Raw genomic sequence first — 19472 nt, 5'->3', positions numbered from 1 at the left:
CACTTTTTCCAAAAGCTGATTAAAGAAAAATGATGGTTTTAGTGAGACGGTGAAAGTAACACTTTAGAGATAGAAATATACTCTTTTATGTTTGAAATTCTCGTTATTGTTGTATTTAGTGATAGATTGTTTCATTTGTTTAAGCAAAACGATAGATTAGCTCAACTTCAATACTTAAAATGTGAGAATCTCGACTATCTCTAAGTTGAAGCAACGCAACCGCCCCAATTCTCGTGCCATTTCTTGTCATAAAATTCTATTCATCAACGTTTTGCTGAGAAAAATGTTTTTTTTTTTTAATATATATTAATTATTAAGTACTAAAATTAATTCAAAATAAGAAAAATTAAACAATAAAACAGTTTTCTATAACTCAATCTTAAAAATAATATCTTAAAAATTAAATACACATTTATACTTATGAACTTTATAAAAAAGATAGGGAGATTTACTATTTAATTTTTAGATATTATTATTATTAACAAATCAGTCTCTATATTTTTTAAAATTTATTAAAATATTTTTATATTTTTTCTTCATCAATAAAATAATATTTTTTTTTCATTAAAAATAGATGAGAGATGAAAGAGAAAATTTTTAAATTTAATTTTGTCCTCAAATGAAATCTCTTATTTAATTCCTGAGTATTGCCATTATTAATAAATCAGTCCCTACATTTTTAAAAATCTATTAAAACATCCTTATTTTTTTTCAAATCTATTAAAACGTTCTTATCTTTTCTCAGATCTATTAAAACATTCTTATCTTTTCTTAGATCTATTAAAATATTCTTATCATTTTTTTTGAGAGATAAAAGAGAAAATTTTAAAAATTCAATTTTGCGCTCAAATAAAACCCTTTATTTAGTCCATAGGTATTACCATTATTAACAAGTCAGTCTCTACATTTTCAGAAATATATTAAAACGTCCTTATCTTTTTTCAGATCTATTAAAACGTTCTTATTTTTTCTCAAATCTATTAAAACACCATTGTCTTTTCTCATATCCATTAAAATGTTCTTATCGTTTCTCCCCGTCAATGAAATAGTCCCTCCTCCTCAAAAAAATAAGTAAAAGAAGAAGCAGAAGTAAAAGAATCGGCTCATTCTTCTTCTCCTTAAAGAAAAAAAAAAAAGAAAAATCGAAAAAAAAATCGAAGGAGAAGGAGAAGAAGAAGGAGGAGAAGATGGAGGGTAATTTGGTTTTTTGTTATATTTTTAACGGCATAAATAGACGGAAAAACTATTTCGTTGACAAAGAGAAATGATAAGAGCGTTTTAATAGATTTTTAAAAATACAGAAACTGACTTGTTAATAATGACAATATTCATGGACTAAATTATAAATTTCTCTAAAAACTATTATGAAACTCTAAATTTAAAAACGTGTTACAACACTTTTAAACTATTTAAAAATGTTTAACATTATTTTATAATCTTAATATTGTATAACATGGACTATAAATAAAACATATTTTTTATTGTATTTGAGAAAATTAATAAGTAGAAATTATTTTTTAATTAAATAGAAAAAATGACTTACTAAAAAAAGTTCATTTTCATAAATATTCTTATATAAATATTTATTATCCTTTAATTTTTAACATAGCAATTAAATAAAAAAGTTAAATTAATTTTTATTTTATATATATAAATTATTTTTTTGTAAAACAAACTAGCAGTAGATTAAAATGTAATTGCTAACTATTTAGGATAAAAATTTATAAGGTTGAATGCAGCAAGCTGAGGCTGGTTTGCCTACATATATTGTGTTGTCTGTGCATAGTCAAAGCGTCCAAAGCAATGTCTCTTTGCGTATACTTCTCGCTTATTATTTGTAAATTTATATTAAAATTACATATTTATAATTAAACCGTTTATTTTATAAAAAATATTTTTTAATATTTAAAAAACTCAAAAAATTATAGTAAAATTAGATAATGTCCTCAATTTGCAAAATATTTTTTTTCGTCAGTTTTGATACATTCATTTATCTAAATATTCTGTAATTTAGGTTTTTTCATGAGAAAAATATTTATGAAAATTTTATTTATTAAAAATTTTAAAATTAATTATTAAATTTTATTAAATTTAATTTAATAATAAATAAATTAAAATAAATATGAAAAATTTTAAATTTTATTTTCTCCGTCGCTTTCTAATTTCTATTTCAAAAAAACAATTATTTTAATCCACAGATTTATCCCATTAGTTCTAACAACACATCCGATTAGTTATGCTTAAGATAGAGATCAAAACTAATAATAACACGTGTCTTGTGAAGCCAAGCAAAACAAAAAAGAGCGTTATGAAGCACGTGACGGGAAGAATTTCGGTGACGTAGCGTGGAAACATTTTCAAAACCCCTAATACAGGCGGCAACCAATTGCATATTGATACGTGGTCGCCGCGTGATGCACCCTGAGAAAGCTGTCAACTGAAAACTACTTGCTTCTCCTTCGACTTTTGTTATGACTTGTGGGTCTGTTCTTAAATAGCACCCCTCAATTTTATCCTAATTTACTTTTTCAGCCATTATTTGAGTTAACTAATTATTAGCCCTAATTACCAAAATTGAAAAAATATCATAAAAATTTAAAATTTATCTGAGAATTTTTTAATTAACGTCTTTTTTATTTCAACTTCAGTTGAAAATTTAAAATTTAAAATTTAAAATTTCCAACTTGCTAATAATTGGAGAGCCAACAGATTAATTAATTATTAAAAAAATAAAATTTATTTTTATAATTAGTAGTTTATTAGTACACGAGTCTCATGATCTATACGTTATTAATTGAAACTAATACATGTGTTGTTGTGTGCATTTCTGTAATTTCCAAAATTTTAAAATTGGGGAAATATTTAGAAATTGTAAGGCTTAGGTCACAAGTCAGCACTAGAGGATTTGAATATAAATGTGTATAAAAATAGATTCAGCTTCCAAGCATTCAACAACATATAGAGAGAGCTTCATTTCCCCCTCCCCTCCCAATTTGCTAACTAAAAGCTTCAAGCTTGTCTAGACTTGAAGAGCAAGAAGCAGGTACTCTCATTTTCTATATTTTTATTTTTTATATTCAACGAATATAAAAAAAAATTCATAGTAATATTTTTTAAAAAAATAAATATAAATTATTTTTCATAAAAAAATTAATTATTTAGCTTATTTAGTTTGCTTCCTAAACTTTTATTATTATATTAATTTCCTAATTAAAAAATTAGGCAATTTAACAAGTTGTGTACTCTTAATTAATATATATATAGCTCATGCATTGTATGAGTTCCATTTATAATTTATAGGAACTATTCTTTGCACTAATAACACATTCAAATAGTGTCTTAATTAAATTTAAACATTAATAACATCATCCATTTTTAGATATTAAACGTATGTTTTCGTACTATTTTTGTCTCATAATTTTTATTTATATATTTTTTAATTATTTTAAAATTATTATTTATTTTTTAAAATTATAATAATATAAATACTAATTATCAACTATTTTGAAATGACTTTTTTGTTAATTTCATATGAACGAAAATAAAAGTTTAATTAATATCTTCTTTCATTATATTTAATCACCCTCTAGCTGAAATAAACACGAGATTTTAATAATTAAAAATGAAAGAAAATATCAATTACTAATGAAATATAAGCCTGTATAATTAGAGTTAATATTCAGTCGATTCGATTTAAAATTAAATCAAATTAAATAAATTAAAATTAAAATTTTAATATTTATAAAAATTAAACCGAATCGATTTTAATCAGAAATCAAATCGAATCGATCTAATTCAGTTTAATTCGATTTGATTGGATCGATTTTAATTTTTAATAAATTTTTTATTTTTTGCGTTTTATTTTTAATATTTTAAAATTTAATTAAAATATTTTAATCTTAATATAATATAATTTTTTTATATTATTAAAAATAATATATTATTATCACTTATTAATTCAGTTAATTTTTTTAATTAAAATTAAATCGAATTAAATTTGTAAAATAAATTGAAATAAAAAAAATAAAATTTTAAATTAATTGAACTGGCCCTATTTTTTTATTTAAACATTATCGTTGCATAGTACATCCGCTGCCCAATAAAGAATTTTTTTTTTTTTAAATTTCAATTAATTTAACTTAAAAGATTCTATAAAGGCAAGGGTATTTTAGTCATTGAAAAAGAAACGCGGCAAGCCGATACAGAACGGAACTGACTTTGTAACTTTCCCTTTCATTAACTCACCGTTCCGTTCCCACTTCCCCAGTAGCAGAAAGAAGCCATGGGAGGTCTTGCAGCTCAAGCTTTTTCCTTTTTAACTTTGGCCTAAATGGGTATGCCTCTTTAGCTCTCCCAAAGATAAATCGCCATAGCTCTTTCTCTTTTTTTTTTTTTCTTGGGTAACTGTTGCTTTCTGCCAGTTAAAGCCGTCACGATTTGGAGCTTTGAGCAAAGGGATTCTAGAGAGAGAAAGAGAAAGAGAGATGAGAAAAAACATTGCTTCTGGCGTTTTCCATGTCCCAATTCTCATTAATGTAATGCGTGCAAGATATGCTCAAATCTTAAATCTTTAGCCTCCACCACTAGCTATCGCCTCTCCACCTCCTTAATGAACTTCCTCCACCCCTTCTCCTCATTTCTTGGTCCTTAACGGTTTTTATTGTCTTTAAGATTCTTCATTCTTCAATCACCTCTCATTCTCTCTCTTCACCTCCCCCTTCCTCTCTCTGTTTATAATTTTTTATGATATATATGTTGCTTTTCCTTATTTATTAAGAATACCCATCACCACCTTTTATCATTTATTTTCTCTTTCTGGTTTATCCTAGTTTGATAAAGATTCAAAAGCTTTAACTCGTTGCTGTCTTTCTCTATCTGGGTTTCAAGGCTTTCAAAAACTACATTTTGTGCTCATCTGGGATGATTCTGTCAGCAGTTTTATTTCTATTCCTTTGTATAGCTTAATTTGTTTTATACTGAATTGGGTTTGGTGAGAAGTGTGCGTCTTGTTTGTAATTTTATTGGATATGATCTGCTTGTCTTCTTATTTGGTTTTCAAGGATATACAATCAGGGTGTTCATAGAAGAAATTTGAAAGCTTGACAGGGGCTGCAAATTAATTCACTGGTTTGATTTTCTTTGATTTGATTCTTTTTTTTTGTTAGATTTGAATTGAAGCCATGGGAGGTCATGTGAGCAAGAAGCCAGCTGAAGCAACCTCGGCTATTAATCTCAACAACAATATACAATATACAACTGAATTAAGCTCCTATGAGGCTGCTTGCAGGCTCGATGAGGACTTGCAATCATTTGACAACAGCCTCCAAGTTCGGACTAATCATGTTATAAATACTCTTGCTGTTGGAGTTGAGGTTCGAGCTCTTTCTTTTGATTCCTTAAAAGAAGTAACTGAATGTCTATTGGAAATGAATCAAGAAGTTGTTAAAGTTATTCTGGAGTGTAAGAAAGATATATGGAAGAATCAAGAATTGTTTGAACTTGTTGAAGAATACTTTGAGAATAGCTTGCAAACTCTTGATTTCTGTACTGCATTGGACAAGTGCTTGAAGCGTGCTCGCGATAGCCAGTTGTTTATTCTTGTAGCACTTCAACAGTTTGAAGAGGAAAGTGAGGCTGGAGGGAATAGGTATGTGAGAACATTGGACGGATTGAAGAATTTCAAGGCATCAGGGGATCCTTTCACTGAGGAGTTTTTTCAGATTTTTCAATCTGTATATAAGCAACAGATGTTGATGCTGGAGAAACTGCAACTTAGAAAGAATAAACTTGACAAGAAACTCAAGTATATTCATGCTTGGAGGAAGGTTTCAGGAATGATATTTGTTGCTACTTTTGCTTCTGTGTTGATTTGCTCAGTTGTGGCAGCAGCTATGGCTGCTCCTCCTGTTGCAGCTGCCCTTGCTGCTGCAACATCAATCCCATTAGGCTCAATGGGAAAATGGATTGATTCACTGTGGAGAAACTACGAAAATGCATTGAAGGGGCAGAAGGAGTTGATTAGTACAATGCAAGTGGGGACATATGTTGCTATAAAAGATTTGGACAATATTCGAGTTCTCATCAATCGGTTGGAGATTGACATTGAAGCACTGATGGTAAATGCAGCATTTGCAATTAAGGAAGAAGCTGTGAAAGTTGCAATAAAGGAGATTAAGAAGAAGCTGGAAGTGTTTATGAAGCATGTTGAAGAATTGGGGGTGCAAGCTGATACTTGCAGCCGAGACATTCGAAGGGCAAGGACTGTGGTTCTGCAGAGGATCATCAAACACCCTAACAATTAAAGGGTTTCACTCCATTACTCTCTTTAGCGAGAAATATGATTCTTAATTTCCATTTTGAAATATGTTTATTATTTTATTGTTGTAATTATTAATTCCAAGAACTACACACATTTGTTTCATTGTAATTTCTAGTAAAAACATGATTGATTCATCATCATGATTGTCTTTAGACTATTACAATGACCACTACTGTCATGTTCAATCCTGAACCTTGCGATCCAAAATACAATTCGCCAGCAACTGGTTCATATATATTTTAATTACACATAGCTAGAAAGTCCAAATACAATGACACCCCCACTTGACTTGAAATATGTCCAATCAAAGAGAAGACCGTTCACAAGCAGTCTCTAAAAATGCCAGAAACTTACAGATAAAAGTGCTAGTTAGTCTGAACGAGCAAAAACATATCTCTAGCAGCCAAAGAAACTAAAAACTATATGCTATAAGAAAGTCACATTGGAGACCTACCAATGTTTAAGAAGCCAAGTAGTGGCATCGGACGAACATTGAAATAGGTAGCAGATGATAGACAACAACATACTAGAGATACATAAATTTTGAACCAAATTGAGCACAAAGTGAAAACTGTACACGTGCTAATCAACAGTATTACGGCCACAGAATGTACAAAGCACTTGAACGTTGAGAGGTCCCCTTCTGTACCTTGATGAGGGAAATGGCCTTGTACATAAAAATTAGAAAGTAATTGGTCCTTTAGCTGGAACGTCTTCATCAACCACGCAGCAACTTCCTCTTCAGATGTTGGGATTTCATCAACGGCTATGCGCCTTACATGCATATGAACTTCAGAAGGGTTCACACCAAACACATTGTCCAACAGTGATGGGCACCGTGGTTTATAACCAATGGTCACATCATAAACTGCAACAAGTAGAAGACGTAAATTGTGAAAATAGATGCCCATATCTAAAACAGGTTCAAAGCCAAGTCTAGTGCACTAATTTCAAACCTAATTTGTAAGACACCATTCAAAAAGAAATGTAAGAAATAGAAGAATCGGTAATAATGCCGGCTGATCCATAATCCAACATTTTCTCCTTGGAGATCCTTGTAGATTGATTGGCAACTGAATGAACCAAGTACCTTGTAGATTCCAAATGTGATTGTATTTTTTTCTCCCTTGATGCAAATCTTGTTTTTCCTTTTAATGTTGCTGTTGATTCATTGAATCTTTTGTAGTGTGCATACATTTGTCAAAACTTTAGTTTTCAAATTTTAATAACTCCAATAATAGCATTAAGCAGTGAAGAATGCAAGAAAAGGAATAACCTGCATCCAAAGAGGCCCTCAGATCTTCCAAGCAGGCATAGAAGCCCTTTGTTTTTGGGATAAGCACATTGTTCAGGATAGGTAATCCATTTTCAGCTGCATACTTTTGGCTCCGTATGCACTTCTGCTCACTACAGATTGCAAGAAAAGGAGAATAAAAATAAAATGTTATGTAAGGAATATTGCAAGGGGCAAAAAGAATTTTTATTACGGCATGTGTTGTGCTGAAAAATATTCACAGTGATTGATTTACATAGAAACCTATTGTTGAAATTTCAAGATTACTTGTTAATGGCTTTAAAATCAATGAGGACAAAGAAAAATAAATATACATATATATTAAAAAGAAAATTACGTAAAATCAGTTCCTTCAGGGAAGAGAGCAAGCCAGAGGGGATCCCGAGGATCCTTAAAACTTGCAAGCATATGGCGCATGTTTGATTCATCAACCTCCCACCTCCTCTCTACTGAGATGAACTCCAAAATGTGGAATCCCCAACCAAATACAGGTAATCTCATCAAACTGCTCTTAAGGACATACTTTATGTATCCCAAACTACCCTTCCGCCACGCAAGGTTCCACAAGTACATCCAGTCAACCTCAGTTCTGTGGTTTGCTATAAGCAAAACACGTTCTTTTGCCGGAACAGTTTCACCAGAAAAAATGACCTTGGTCTTGTTTATCTTTTCAAAGAGAAAAGGCCATAGTGCTAGCCATGCACCAAAGAAAAAGGATGTTGCCTTCCTGCTCCAATGTACGCTGAAAAATCGCACTATGAAAGCACTCATAAAGCCAAAATAAACTATCATGATAAATGCTGATATAATTAACACTATTAAACACATGATACCCCTTATCAACCTTAATGGGGTCAAAGCACGCTCCACTTTTCCATCACCAGAATCCACAACCCCCCAAACCTCCATGCTCATAAACCTGGTTATAACTTTCCCGTAGAAAGTACCTTAGGTCTTACCTCCTCAATCTCACCTATCAATATTAAGTCTCACATACACACAAGTTGCCAAAGCTCCCAGTCAGTGAAGGATGCTACACAATGGAGTGAAATGTTAGCTCTATGTGCAATCTCCAAGTCATGAAACACCTGGTAGAGAGCCAGAGACTCACTGGGACCAAAAAAAAAAAAAGCAAGAAGAGAGCAAGTATTGATCATTACCGCACAAATTGGTAAAATATATGCATGCAAAATAAGCTTTATTGAAAAGGATATAGACGTTGCTCAATGAAATCAGAAACAGATTTATTATTGTGGTAACAAGTTTACAAATTGAATATTTAAATAAAGTAAGCTAAGAAAAGTTGACTATAAGCAAGAAGATCCATGCACTGACCAGTTCAATAGCTTGTAGGTTGGAAGTTGTAACTGATTAAAATACAATAACAACAGCCATTTTGTAAATGTTCTTAACAGCAAATACTTTAATAACTTCAAGAAATCAATTCCGGTTACAAATTAGACGACAATTCTTTTGTATGTAGATCCACAAAAGAAACAGCATACTCTTTAAGAAAGATTCTGTGCTAGTGAAAACTAGGGATGTAAACATGTAGGGTACCTGTTAGAGTCCTTAGAAATGGATCGAGTTATGGGTCTATTGCTAGAATTTTCTGGGGAAGAAATTTTCTTTTTGCGACCTATGGTTGCAATGGAACAGGCTCCTTAAAGAACCTGAAAATCTCTCGAGTTGAAGTACTAAAAAACTTTGGCAATTTTTCTCTTTTTCTTTTATCTTTTATTGAATTGTTGCACTTAAATACAAGAGAAAGACATAGCCATCTCGTCTAAAACATGAAACCATTAAGCAACATGGAAAATCACCTTCCTACCACTAAGTAGTAAAAGCAAAAACTAACTTGTACTATCTGCATCATGGGTTGACCACTAAGCACCGCTAAGCACATGGTGAACATTAAGAACATGGCTAACCCACTAAGACTCTTGAAAGTAGGACAACTAACTTGCAAAAAACTAACTTGCATTATTTGCTATCAGTACCCGTGAAATTGAGGATAACCAAATCCGAACCCAATTATATGTAAAATTTCCAAATCCGTTTAGTATTTTAATTTTACTACTCATACCCATTCCAGATCCGTTTAACAATACCCGCATAATACTTGAACCCAGCTGAATGGATGGAACTACTAGCAAGCTGAGTGGTTGAAGAAGGTTGAGAAAAAGTAGTAGCTTTACAACTCACTGCAGCTTCGGAACTATTAAACATTGACATTTTAAATATCCTATTTTAAATATCCTAAATATGAAGAACAATAACATGTATTAACAAACAATATATAACCACAAGAACAAATAACATTAGTAACTTAATCAACAAATAAATTTATTTAAGTCAATACATAACCACAAACTAAAATAATCACACCAGTTTACCTAGTTAATTCTAAACCATTCAAAAATAATAATTCAACCAGCATTAAAAGAAAAGGATAAAAGCTTTATCAAAGAACTAATAAATATGAACTAAAGCTAGTGGAAGGACATAAAAAATTTTCAATGCAGCCTAATCTATAGCAGCATTTCCTACCTTGATGGTGCATGCACTATTTTCTTCTATTCTTGTAAGGTTGTGCTATTAAACAATATAAATGGAGCCTAATCTTGGTTATTGGTAAAACAGATGAAATCATTGATCAGTCCATGGAAAGGATGCCTCCATCTATGAATAAGGGATCAGATACAAAATTTGATGATTCAGATGAATATTCTGGTGCTTCTAGTGAGGTGATAGAGACAGAACCAGATGGGACTGAAGTCTGGTCACCAAAATTTATCACAGAAGGTAATAGAAATTCTATGATAAATGGCAAATTTACAATGACAATATTTCATACAACAAAACAAAAATCTTTAACAGCAACTAAAATTTTTTAACAGCAACTAAATAATCAGATTAATAGTCCATAAATTCTAAAGATCTTTATTAGCAGCTAAAAAATCTTTAACAAAATGCACTTAACAAATCTTTACTATCAAAATCTGGTTACAAACCTGAAGAGAGTTACAGTAAAATCTTGATTACTAGAATAACCGATTCAACGAATGAAAGAAACGCCGACTGGGGAGAGAGGGAAAGGAGTTGTCGCCGACTGGAGAGAGGGAAAGGAGTTGTCGCCGACTGGGGAGAGGAGAAGAGATGTCGCCCACTGGGGAGAGAAAAGGAGATGTCGCTGACTGGGGAGAGGGAAGAGTTGTCGTCGACTGAGGAGAGAAAAGGAAATGTCGCTGACGGCGACTGGGGAGAGGGAAGGGTTGTCTCCGACTGGGCTGCCGGCAGTCTCGGCACTCAGCAGTGAAGTGGGGGAGAGAGGCGTCGACTGGGGAAGTGGGACGGGAATCAAAGATGGAGGGCAGCTGTATCTCTATGGAAGTGTGCAAGAGGGTCGACAGAATTGAGACGCGAGGCGAATTCTCGAAGGTTTAGAGCTGAACATGAAATGACTAATGCCACGTGGAGGGACTGCTTTGCTCATAAAATAGTAAAATCTCCAATATAACCTTCTCACGGGGAAGTCTGGGATTCCACTTCATTTTATTCCCAGGAATTTTTTTATAACGAAGATACATTTTATTCCTACGATAAAACAACATATATTTATATATTTTCACATGATAATAAATATTCTGAATAATTAATTTTTATTTTAATAGTAAATTTAATTATTACAGTGATGATTAGGTTGAGAGAAATGGAAAGAAGGGAGTGAGGAGAGAGAAAGCGAAAGGGATCAAAATATATTATTGTCCGTTTGACGGTTTTATTAGGTTTTTTTATTGAAGAGTTTGAGTGTTATTGCAGGGATTTTATTATGGTTCATGTTTGAGAGGTTGTTTAATTATTTATTTGAGATATGGTTGTGATTTGGTAAAGAAATTAGTACAAATCATTTTCACAAACAAAATTAAGTCTAAAAGAAGATTCCTAAAAAAATGTTGATTTAAGCGATAAGTAGCTAGGTTGTCTTTTTTCCTGATATGACCGAAAGAAATACTGGAGAAAGAAGTTGATAGTTCCCCAATATTAGAGATAATATCTTGGATACTCAAAGGAAATGCAAAACTATTTGCTGAACAAATGACAATAGAAGATTTCCCTCTATCAGCACTGTGGATAAATCTAGAGATTGTGCAAGAAGAATAGATTCTGCACATGCTAAACATTCAAGAAAAAGAGGCTTCGACATGGCAAGACATAAGGAACATTTTCAATTCACAATAGAACCATTCGCATCACATGCAATAACAGCTGTTGCACTTAGATTCAACTCTTTGTTAACTGCAGCATCGAAATTGAGTTTAAGAAAACCAACAGGAGGAGGTATCCAAACAACATTTCTGGAGGATATATTGGCATGGCTAGCAGAGGAAGCTGGATCTTTTGATGCTTGAAACTCTTCATGGAAAGTATGCATAGCCATGAGGATATTGAGAGGAGAATGGAAGTTATTGTGAAAGATGTTGAGTTTAAAGAACTGCTCCGTTTTAGTTAATACGCAGCGTTTTATTAATATACAATGGGAGATGTGAAACGTTAAACTTGCCTTCTGTATTTTGTATATTATGTGATCTCACGTGTTGGTCACTGATCAAACATAATTTAGCCACATTTTTATTATATTTATTACTGCTTAATTACACATTTTCCAGCTTAATTTATGATTTTTGTCATATTTTTACAGAAAAGGAAGAAAATAGAAGGTTGGAGAAAAAGTGCTGAAAAAGCTGGAAAAGTGATTAGGTCAAAGTGATTTGGCAAAATCACTGCCCAAATCAAGCTGAAGCAGTAAACTGGGACTAACTCACAGACAGCGATTAGGGCAAGTGATTTGGGTAAATCACTGTCCAAATCAAAATGACACAGAGGAAGACAGTAGAGCGAGAAAAAGGCAGAATTCAAAATTCAAAAGCATTGAAGTCCTATCCTACTTCAAACACTTCAAGATCAATCCTAGGATATCTCCAAGAGTCACTCCAAGAAAGACTTTCTCAAGAAGAAGAACTCATCCATAATTAAATACAAAAGTAAATAATGAGTAAAAGACCACAAAAAGACCAATTCAAATTAGGATTCCAAGCCCTAATTGGATTAGGACTCTTCACCTATAAAAGAAGGCAGCCTCAAACCAGCAAAGAATCATCAGATCTCCTGCAGAACCTCATCGGCAACACTGCAGAATTCCAGCAGCCTCTCTTCTTCTACTTTTCTCTTTTCTTTTTGTGTATTTTTTCCACTATGAGTGACTAAACACTTTTCTTTTCTAGTTGAAGTTGGAAAAAATTCAGTTTGTGATGAATTGGGAGATTTAATCTCCATTATTAAACTCTTCTTTATTTTTAATATTTATGCAACTTGATCTTTTTATCATTATTACTTTACCTTTAGAATCAATTAATGCCTATTGCTTTTAATTGCTTGAGTAATATATTGTTTGAATGATTTAGGTCCGTAATTGCTTAGGTTGTTTAAACTCAAGTATAATCGGTTGCATAATCTAAACTTGACCACGCGGTTGGCAAGGATAGAATTAGGTTTCTCTAAGTCTTAAGGCAGTTAACAGTTGAAAAGTAAAAACCCCCAAGGACGTTCCTTGGCAACTTGTTAACTAGTGTTTGATTAGTGAACGTTTCCTAATCAAACTAGAACTAAGGAGGAATTTGAATTGTGAGAAGCGTCTTCCACATCCTAAACTAATTTATTGAAATAAATAGGAGTATTAAAGAGCCAATGATCAATTCTAAACAAACTGAAATAAATCCATGCTTCAACTAGAATCCTTCTCCCATTGGAATTTTCATCTTTTTAAATTATTGCTTTCTCTTGCTATTTAGTTTTAATTCATCAAATCAAACCCCCTCTTTTTACTTTATTTGTTTACCTTAGTCATTATTAGAAAAAACCGTAGTGTTAAGTCCCTGTGGTTCGACCCTATTGCCACTATGTACAAATTATTTGTTGATTGATAATAGGTTTATTTTTTACGGCTTCGACAACCGCTATCAGTCACGTGCTCATGTCGGGATATATAAGGAAGCGAAACTTCCAGATATTGTAATTTTTCTCATTTTACAGAAATAAAGATTTCAAATGTTTTTTTCTCTCTCTGTATGCTCCTGTTCGAACATAATATCAGAGCCTTAGGGTTGGCTTACGACGGCGCGTTGTGTTCTGCATGAAAGTTCTACTGAGTGTCCTCAATAGATCCGGCGATGACGGAACGGGAAACAATAGCAAAGAGCAAAAGCAGAGTACGGGGTTCGAAAAGGGGCTAAGCCAGGATAAAGGAATGGGAGATCCTCTGAGTCTCCAATCGTCCGATCATCCAGGTATGACTTTAGTTTCTGCACCTCTGATAGGATCTAACTTCCGATCTTGGAATAAGGCTGTTAGGATAGCCCTGGGTGCCAAGATGAAGTTAGGGTTTGTCGAAGGAACATTTTCGGCACCTAGTAAGGAATCTGAGGATTATGAACAATGGAAGAGATGTGATTTCATGGTCACATCTTGGATCTTGAATTCCATCTCCAAAAAACTGGTGGATAGATTTATCTACACTGCCTTGGCCAGAGATCTCTGGCTAGAGATCAATGAGAGGTTTGAAGAATGAAACAGACCCATGGTTTATGAGTTGCACAGAAAAATCTCTCTCATAGCTCAAGAGAACGCTTCTGTCTCAGTTTACTTTACCAAGCTAAAGAGGCTCTGGGATGAGCTTGGCTCGATGGAAACTCTCCCCACCTGTACGTGTGGGGCATCGAGAGCCATTGCTGAGATAACCAATCGTAACAAGCTCATGCAATTTTTAATGGGCCTGAATGAGGTCTTTGGGTCAGTCAAAGACTAAACCTTGGGAATGGACCCTTTGCCAACCGTAAATAAGGCATACTCCATGGTTGTTAAATTTGAATCACAAAGGGAGGTTCTAGGGGCCATGAATGACAACTCATAATCTCTAGTGCTTCTAAATAAAAGTTACTCACAGAGTCAAACCAGGTCTAGAAAATTAGACACTAAGAAGGCCCACTGCACCCACTGCAATATGGATGGGCACACTCGAGAGGGGTGTTTCAAACTCATTGGGTACCCAGATTAGTTCAAATGTAAGAACAAAACTGGAACTCATCCAGTTAGGGGTTCTAAAGACACCAGAATGGTGGCTGCAGTCAAGGGAACTAAATCTATAGAGGACAACCCCCTAGATCACTTTGACACCTCAACTAGAATTAATGAACTAACTTCAATGTTAAGTTCATTGAAGCAAGAAGTTAATCAACTGGTGAAAGGGAAAGGAGTAGCAACTCCAAGCACCTCAACTGAATCTGAATTTCATTTCATGGATTTTGCTGGTAAGTCCAATACTTCTGAAAATTGTTGTGCTCAATTAAATACTGATGTTACTTGGATCATTGACACTGGAGCCACAAATCACATGTGCTCAGATAGACTTTCTTTCACTTCCTTACATGCTTTACACAAACACATAACTGTATGTTTTCCTGATGGAAACACAATACAAGTATCTTATTCTGGAAAATTGATTCTCTTTGATCAATTAACTTTGGAGGATGTTTTGTATGTACCAAAATTCCATTACAATCTGATATATGTTAGTAAACTGATAAGTAAGTATGGATATTGTTTTGTGATATGCTATAACTACTGTATCATACATGACTCACTGAATAAGAAGGTGGTGGCAATAGGAAAGAAACAAAAGGGTCTTTTCAAGCTGGATCAGATGAGTTTCTCTCATACTGATATTAGATATTGCTTAAATCAAATCATGGAATAGAATGTCAATCTTCATACTCTTGTAAATACTATGATTGATTCTAATAAAGATGATTCTGTGCAGTGCAAGAATCTTGAAAAATGTGCTTTGACCATGATTGATATGCATGATAGATTAGGACATGCCTCTGCTAATAAAATCTTACATATCAAAGGCATAAACATTAGTAATAGCACTTTGATTTGCTGTCCTGTTTGCCCTTTAGCCAAACAAGCCATACTTCCCTTTTCCAAAATGCAGACTTTGGCTTCCAAATCCTTTGATTTGATCCATATTGACATATGGGGACCATATAGGACCAACTCCATTACTGGAGCTAGATTCCTTCTTACAATTGTTGATGATTATAGTAGGGCTGTCTGGACCTTCATGATGCATTTGAAGGGTCAATCCCTTAGCATAACTAAACATTTCATTAGTATGGTTAAGACTCAATTCAACACAACCATCAAGATTATCAAAATAGATAATGGAAAAGAGTTTTTGAGTCATGATTACATTGATTTGCTCACAAATAAAGGTATCATACACCAAAGGGCCTGTCCCTACACACCCCAACAAAACAGGGTTGTGGAAAGAAAACACAGACACATCTTAGCCGTTGCTAGAGCCCTAAAAATTCAATCCTATATCCCTATGCAATTCTGATCAGAATGCATTTTGACAGCTACTTACCTCATTAATAGAATGCCAATGGAGCAATTCAATTGGACCACACCCTATGAAAGGCTCTATAGAACCTTACCCCATTATCACCATCTCAGGAAATTTAGATGCCTATGCTATGCCACCACAGTGGGCAGTAGAAAGGACAAATTCCAAAAAAGGGCCATTAAGGCTATTATGGTAGGATATGCCAACACCCATAAAGCTTACAAACTATACAGTATTGTTGATAACTGTTTTTTTATCAGTAGAGATGTAGTCTTCCATGAAGACATCTTCCCCTTCAAACACAATAGTGATAGCAGTGAGGGCCATGTGCTTCTTTTACCTATAATAGAGCCTGATTGCCCAAGAACCTGGGCCAATGACCAAAGCCATAGTAACACTGAACTTCAAGTCTGTTCTCCACCTAGAAGAACTTAAAGGACTAGACAACCACCCATTTTGATGCAAGATTATGTAGATCCTTTACAAACAACATCTCTGTCCTTCTACCCTTCATACAGGTTTTACATTTGTAATGTTAACAAGGCTCATGAGCCTTGCACCTACTCACAGGCTTCCAAGGATCCTCAATGGGTTGAGGCCATGGAGCAAGAGCTTAAAGCCTTAGAAAACAACAATACTTGGACTCTTACCAGCTTGCCTAAAAACAAAAGGGCCATAGGCTGTAAATGGGTATATAAAGTGAAGTTCAAGCCTAATGGGGAAGTAGACAGGTATAAAGCCTGGTTGGTTGCTAAAGGATACAATCAAATTGAGGGGCTGGATTACAAGGACAGATTCTCACCCGTGGCAAAACTCACCACAGTGAGAATTTTTATTGCCTTGGCAACCATAAAAAAATGACCCATTTTTCAACTGGACATCAATAATGCCTTCTTACATAGGCATTTGAATAAAGAGGTATATATGGTACCTCCTCAGCGCTATTACAAGGCCCAACCTAGTCAAGTCTGTCAGCTTAAAAGGTCTTTTTATGGCCTTAAACAGGCTTCTAGGCAATGGAACATTGAATTTATAGCCTTCCTTAAGACTTTGGGTTTTGTGCAGTCTTCTCATGACCATTGTCTTTTCATACAACATACTGACATTGTATTTTTGATCTTGCTGGTATATGTTGATGATGTTATATTAACTGGGAATTCTGTAGATGCTATTAATAAATGCAAGATGGCCTTACATTCAAAATTTACCATTAAAGATTTGGGACCTATGAAATATTTCCTAGGGCTGGAAGTTATAAGATCTTCACGTGCAACAATTATCAGCCAAACAAAGTTCATTTGTAATGTTCTCAAAGATGCAGGCATGCTTCAATACAAACCTGCATCTTCCCCCTTGCCCCAAGGGTTACATCTGACCCCTGACTCAGGGAAGCCTCTTTCTGAGCCTGAAATGTATAGAAGGTTACTTGGTAGACTCCTTTACATTAACTCAACAAGGCCAGACATTTGCTATGCTGTCCAACATCTAATTCAATTTATGAATAAGCCTCAAAAGCCCCATTGGGAGGCTGCTCTTCATATCCTTCGCTACCTTAAGGGATCCTTACACCAGGGTCTTTATTTCCCTGTGACTGATGATCTGTCTCTTAGTGCCTATTGTGATTCTGACTGGGCAGCTTACACTTACTCTCGCAAGTCTCTATCTGGGTATTGTATATATTTGGGACCTTGTCTCATCTCCTAGAAAACAAAGAAACAGACTACTGTTTCCAAGTCTTCCGCTGAAGCTGAATACAGTGCCATGGCTAACACTGTGTATGAACTTCTTTGGATTAGTTACATTTTGCAGGACTTGCAGGTACTCATTAAACTGCCCATACCTCTACATTGTGACAGCAAAGCAGCCATGCATATTGCTGCCAATCCAGTATTCCATAAGCGCACGAAGCATATCGAGATTGACTGCCATCTTGTGCGAAACCAACTTCAACGAGGCTTTATTTCTCCTAGATATCTTCCTACCCAGGAGCAATTGGCAGATATCTTCACTAAGGGACTCCCAGCAAGCCGTCATAACTATCTGGCACACAAGTTGAATCTTTTGCCTCTCTCGGCTTCAACTTGAGGAGGGGGTGTTGAGTTTAAAGAACTGCTCCGTTTTAGTTAATACGCAGCGTTTTATTAATATACAATGGGAGATGTGAAACGTGAAACTTGCCTTCTGTATCTTGTATGTATTATGTGATCTCACATGTTGGTCACATGCTCATGTCGGGATATATAAGGAAGCGAAACTTCCAGACATTGTAATTTTTCTCATTTTACAGAAATAAAGATTTCAAATGTTTTCTTCTCTCTCTGTACGCTCTTATTCGAACAAAAGATAGCTTGATTCATGCTCTTCTAGATAAATCATAACATGAGGATCTTTAGCAGAGTATAATGCTCACATTCAGCTAAACCTGAAAAGAAAGAAGTAATCTCTTGCCAGCAGTCAATCGTATTAGAATGAACAAGCAAAGAAGAGCGAAGCCTAAGGGGGGAGTTTATCCATATAGCCATTGCATGTGGGCAATCAAAGAAAAGGTGTTTTGCAGATTTCTTAGAGCTATAAAAGATGCAGTTAAGACTAAATTTTTGGAGACAGCAGTGGATATTTTCATTGGTATGGAGTCTCCCTTTGAAAAGCTACCATAAGAAAAAATATAATTTGCGAGACAACTCAAGTTTCCAGAAATTCCTCCAAAAAACAGTTAAATTGGAAGAGGAAGAAGGGCCCAGATCACCCACAATACTTGGAAAACATGCAACATTCAGTTGGCAAGCTATACGATATTTTGATTTAACAGAATAGCATCCTTGGTGATTATAGTGCCAAACATATTTGTCTTCACAATTAATGAGTCTAGTAGGTATAAACATAATATGGGCAATGCCTTCTTCATGAAAATTTGATTGAAGATAAATACCTTCCAAGCCTTTGAGATAGATTGATCAAATGAGAGATCAAAGTAAATGAATGATCATAAGTCTCTTTAATTCAAGGCTTATGAGGAAAAATAGTTGGAATCCAACTATCTTCTTTACATAGAATTGATTGACCATTTCCCAGTTGCCAATGGACACCTTTCTCAAGAAAAATTCTTCCCTATAAAATACTCTACTAACCCCATGAGGCTCTACTACCTTGCTTTGCATCGAGGAAAGTTGTGGAAGAAAAATATTTTCCTTTTAGAAGGCGAGCAAGGAGAGACTGAGGATCGAAAGAATTCTCCAGCCTTGTTTTACCAATAAGGCCCTGAAGCATTCCAAGTCATAGAAACCCAAGACTCTAACGTCTTTTGATAGGCACATATCTTTTCAAGACGCCCAATGGATTTTTCTCTCATTCTGTGTTTGAGCCCACCAAAAGTTTGCTATGATAGAGCTAAG

General features: G+C 34.2%; 2 protein-coding genes across 5 annotated transcripts; one reads left to right on the top strand and one right to left on the bottom strand.

Annotated features, from left to right (window-relative positions):
- The first annotated feature begins 4196 nt into the window (after window positions 1–4196).
- Window positions 4197–6474, top strand: LOC110601901 (UPF0496 protein At4g34320). 2 transcript variants are annotated; one of them, XM_021739294.2, is made up of 2 exons: window positions 4197–4334; window positions 5166–6474. In XM_021739294.2, exon 2 carries the CDS (start codon window positions 5181–5183, stop codon window positions 6300–6302), a length of 1122 nt encoding a protein of 373 aa, XP_021594986.1. In that variant the 5' UTR covers window positions 4197–4334; window positions 5166–5180; the 3' UTR covers window positions 6303–6474. The 2 variants fall into 2 exon arrangements, with proteins under 2 accessions (XP_021594986.1, XP_021594987.1); XM_021739295.2 differs by lacking the exon at window positions 4197–4334 and adding an exon at window positions 4342–4535.
- Window positions 6475–6531: 57 nt separating this feature from the next.
- LOC110601899 (probable 1-acyl-sn-glycerol-3-phosphate acyltransferase 5) lies at window positions 6532–11077 on the bottom strand. 3 transcript variants are annotated; one of them, XM_021739292.2, is made up of 5 exons: window positions 10628–11076; window positions 8458–8723; window positions 7951–8355; window positions 7596–7726; window positions 6532–7187 (listed from the first exon to the last, which is right to left on the bottom strand). In XM_021739292.2, exons 2-5 carry the CDS (start codon window positions 8526–8528, stop codon window positions 6757–6759), a joined length of 1038 nt encoding a protein of 345 aa, XP_021594984.1. In that variant the 5' UTR covers window positions 8529–8723; window positions 10628–11076; the 3' UTR covers window positions 6532–6756. The 3 variants fall into 3 exon arrangements, with proteins under 3 accessions (XP_021594984.1, XP_021594985.1, XP_021594983.1); XM_021739293.2 differs by having other exon boundaries at window positions 8573–8723; window positions 10628–11074; XM_021739291.2 differs by having other exon boundaries at window positions 7951–8723; window positions 10628–11077.
- Window positions 11078–19472: the final 8395 nt, after the last annotated feature.

This window comes from Manihot esculenta, chromosome 15 (genome assembly GCF_001659605.2).
Source record: "Manihot esculenta cultivar AM560-2 chromosome 15, M.esculenta_v8, whole genome shotgun sequence".
Taxonomy (NCBI): domain Eukaryota; kingdom Viridiplantae; phylum Streptophyta; class Magnoliopsida; order Malpighiales; family Euphorbiaceae; genus Manihot; species Manihot esculenta.
Note: the sequence above shows the minus strand (reverse complement) of the source record. Positions and strands in the feature narration are given on the sequence as shown.

Bases quoted from the DNA above. Each gene is read 5' to 3' on its own strand.
- LOC110601901 (XM_021739294.2), top strand. From the start codon at position 5,181: ATGGGAGGTCATGTGAGCAAGAAGCCAGCTGAAGCAACCTCGGCTATT.
- LOC110601899 (XM_021739291.2), bottom strand. From the start codon at position 8,528: ATGAGCATGGAGGTTTGGGGGGTTGTGGATTCTGGTGATGGAAAAGTG. The intron at 7,727-7,950 runs GTAATTTTCTTT...TGCAATCTGTAG, and splicing joins CCTGAAGGAACTGATTTTAC to TGAGCAGAAGTGCATACGGA. The intron at 7,188-7,595 runs GTTATTCCTTTT...TACTTGTTGCAG, and splicing joins GAGGGCCTCTTTGGATGCAG to TTTATGATGTGACCATTGGT.